Here is a 2,828-nt window from a genome sequence, read left to right on the forward strand (position 1 = left end):
AGAGTGCTTTATCTTGTCATACAGACCAAACTATCTATCTAAAAGAAATCAACCTTACAGAAAGGCCTAACCAAAACAACTTAAAAATCTCATCTTCCATAAAACTGTTAATCATAAGCTACCTTACTTCTTACACACATATTGGTGTTAAATTGGACCTCAACCTTTTAAAACTATATTGTCACAAAGCTTGAAATTTACATATCTATGGATTACACAGATATTTATTCCAGCAACATACCTGTGGACTGTGAAGATCTGTTGTCAACATGATAATTGAGTAAGCTAAAACATATGCAGTATCTGCACTGGCAAAAAGAGTTTGCCTGAAGGCAAAGAGGAGAAAAAGAACAGCAAATAATTTTATTAGGATTTTTACTAATTATTCAAGCTTTCCAAGGTTCTGAAGACAAAGTACATCTTACCCTTGGTTACATTCTAAATATCTAGCAGCAAATTTCTCCATCAGGCGATCAATTTTTTGAGCTTCTCCTGGAAGACGAAATCCTTCTAGAAACATGCGCAGAGCTGAAACAAAATCCTTTCCCGAAAAGTCGTGTTGGTCTACATAGGCATACATGACTTCTTTGTTAAATTTATCATTGTCTCCCAGGAACTCCCCAACCTGAGTCTAAAAGAAGAACAGAAAAGACAAACTAATGCATTTACACTTGGAAAAATACAAAACCAAAACCAGAGTCAAATGTCTCACAAATAGAGAGGCCTGTACAGTTAACTATGACATACTCCTGTTTCTCCTCTACTCTCCAAAGCAAAGTATTTTGGCCATACATTCCATCATAATGCTCTTACATGCTCATATATATCTGCTTACATTCCTCCTTCTCTGGCTTTACTTATATGCCATTTTTCCATTAGATGAACTCCATGTGCACAATACAAAGTTAATATTATCAATGATTGTCTCTACTATAGTGATTTTTGTAGTTAGAAGACTTACTACAGGAATTAAAAGCTTATTAAACTCAGCTTTATCCCCTAGAGTGCAGATCTAAAACTGATATAAGTGATACTCAAATATAAATAGCTGGTACTCAAATTCTTCCAAGTTGATCACTGTCAGTGTAACATAGTACAGTGAAAAATATAACAAGCATTTAGATAAAGATGCCAGTACGTGCATATGTAAACTAAGGTTAAAAATTTTGTTTTGATATGAAACTTTAAGTTTTAATACTGAAATTTGTGACTTTTGCCACAGTTGCAAGCACAGGCACCAAAATGGGTGTGGCTACTAAGCACAGTGGTGCAGGCTACTGGTTCAGAAAGCTGTTTTTCATGACAATAATAACATGAGATATTCCCATCCTCTTCAGCCAGATACTGCAGGACCCTTCCAAGTCCAGAAACAGTTGCTAGCTGTAAGTAAAATCAAAGCCCTCTCTGAAGGACAGATACTTCTGGCAGTTACTTACTGGACTAAAGTATATACTCTTCAGGGAGATACACAATTTACTAAGTTGCCTCTAGCTATACTAGTAACCAAGTACAAGTTTTGAGTCAGCTCAAGTAGGTCAGTGTTCTCCTTTACACTTTGCTGAACTGCAGGATACATATAGTATAGGGTGCAGTTCTAATGCATTCTCCAATTTAAAATCCTTAAGTTTACGAATTTTAGAAGAGAGAGTAAGTTTCCTTTTCTTCATTGTACAATAATGTTACACGCTTCAAAATACTAACAAGTCATCTGCAATTAGTATAAACACATCTACATCAGCAAAAACAATTATCAGGACAGTTTTCTTACTGAATCTAATCTTTCCTCTTGATGCAAGAACTGAGCAATATCTTCTGGAGTAGTGCCAAGCATTCCTTGTTCTTGCAGGTACTGAATCCCTCTCTTTGGCTTCTTATTGAACCTGTACAGTCAAGATCAGGATGGAATAAGAGTTAACCCTTTTATCCATGCACAAAGCTGTACCAGCTTAAATAAAAAGATTTAATAATTTCAGATAAGGTCCTCAAAAATCTATGTACTAAATATTTTTTCCTTTATTAAACTATGCATTAGATAGGAATGACCTGTTGCTTTCTATGATTATTGAATGATGGGGGGGTTTGTATGTTTGTTTTTGTTGTTGTTATCCTGTAAACAGCCTCCTCTTCCTCTTAACATAACCGTCAGCATGTCATCCACGCAGCTCTATGTAAAGAGAGCTAAACACTACCATTTACTCTGGCACAAATGAACTAAAAAATATTCCACAGAGACAGCAAAGTGTTGGTTTGGAAAGAACAATTACACTCTACTGCTTTTTATTTCAATCTGTATGAAACAACCAAGAAATCCATGAGTTGCCTGTAAGAATAAAAATGTACAAGACAAGGAACCAGGTAACTGAAAGAAATCAAAACACTGAAGGAATAAGGCATGTTTGTTCAGGGTCCCAGAACTATACGACAGAAAACTTTCATTTTTACATAAACTGACCTCACCAAGGAGCTAAGGTGAATATGCTGAAGATTCATGTCACACTGCACTGAGAAATTACACTATCCTGTAGTTCTAATTACGACAAGTTAATTAATCAGAAGGAAGCATCAGCTTAAGTATATAGGCACTTTCATCAGTAATGTGTACATTAAAAAGGGTCACATTCAACTGATCAGAAGTTCAATGTTCTTTTTATCCAAATATAAACCCCTTATTTTTAGACAAGCAGGTCTGGAGAAAAAAGAACAAACATTCAGAGTACTCATCTTCTAGCTGTGAGGAATTAGGTTAACACAAAACACTGCTGACAGGCTCCAAAGGGGACACCCTCTTTCACCAGAGGAAGTGCTGTTACATCCAGAGTATTTTCCTA

At 35.7% G+C, this 2,828-nt stretch overlaps 1 protein-coding gene across 1 annotated transcript in view; it reads right to left on the reverse strand.

Annotated features, from left to right (window-relative positions):
• Positions 1–2,828, reverse strand: part of LOC114067774 (brefeldin A-inhibited guanine nucleotide-exchange protein 1-like) — a gene marked incomplete at its 3' end in the record, with an annotated part of 60,349 nt that overhangs the window by 3,763 nt on the left and 53,758 nt on the right. Inside the window, exons 15-17 of the mRNA XM_027903434.1 lie at positions 1,769–1,880; positions 426–631; positions 242–326 (exon numbers count right to left, since the gene is read on the reverse strand). Coding sequence (XP_027759235.1) covers positions 242–326; positions 426–631; positions 1,769–1,880 — 403 coding nt within the window. The remainder of the gene's footprint in view (positions 1–241; positions 327–425; positions 632–1,768; positions 1,881–2,828) is intronic.

The sequence above is a fragment of the Empidonax traillii genome, unplaced genomic scaffold (assembly GCF_003031625.1).
Source record: "Empidonax traillii isolate 1590-97213 ecotype Southwest subspecies unplaced genomic scaffold, ASM303162v1 scaffold959:size240107, whole genome shotgun sequence".
NCBI lineage: Eukaryota > Metazoa > Chordata > Aves > Passeriformes > Tyrannidae > Empidonax > Empidonax traillii.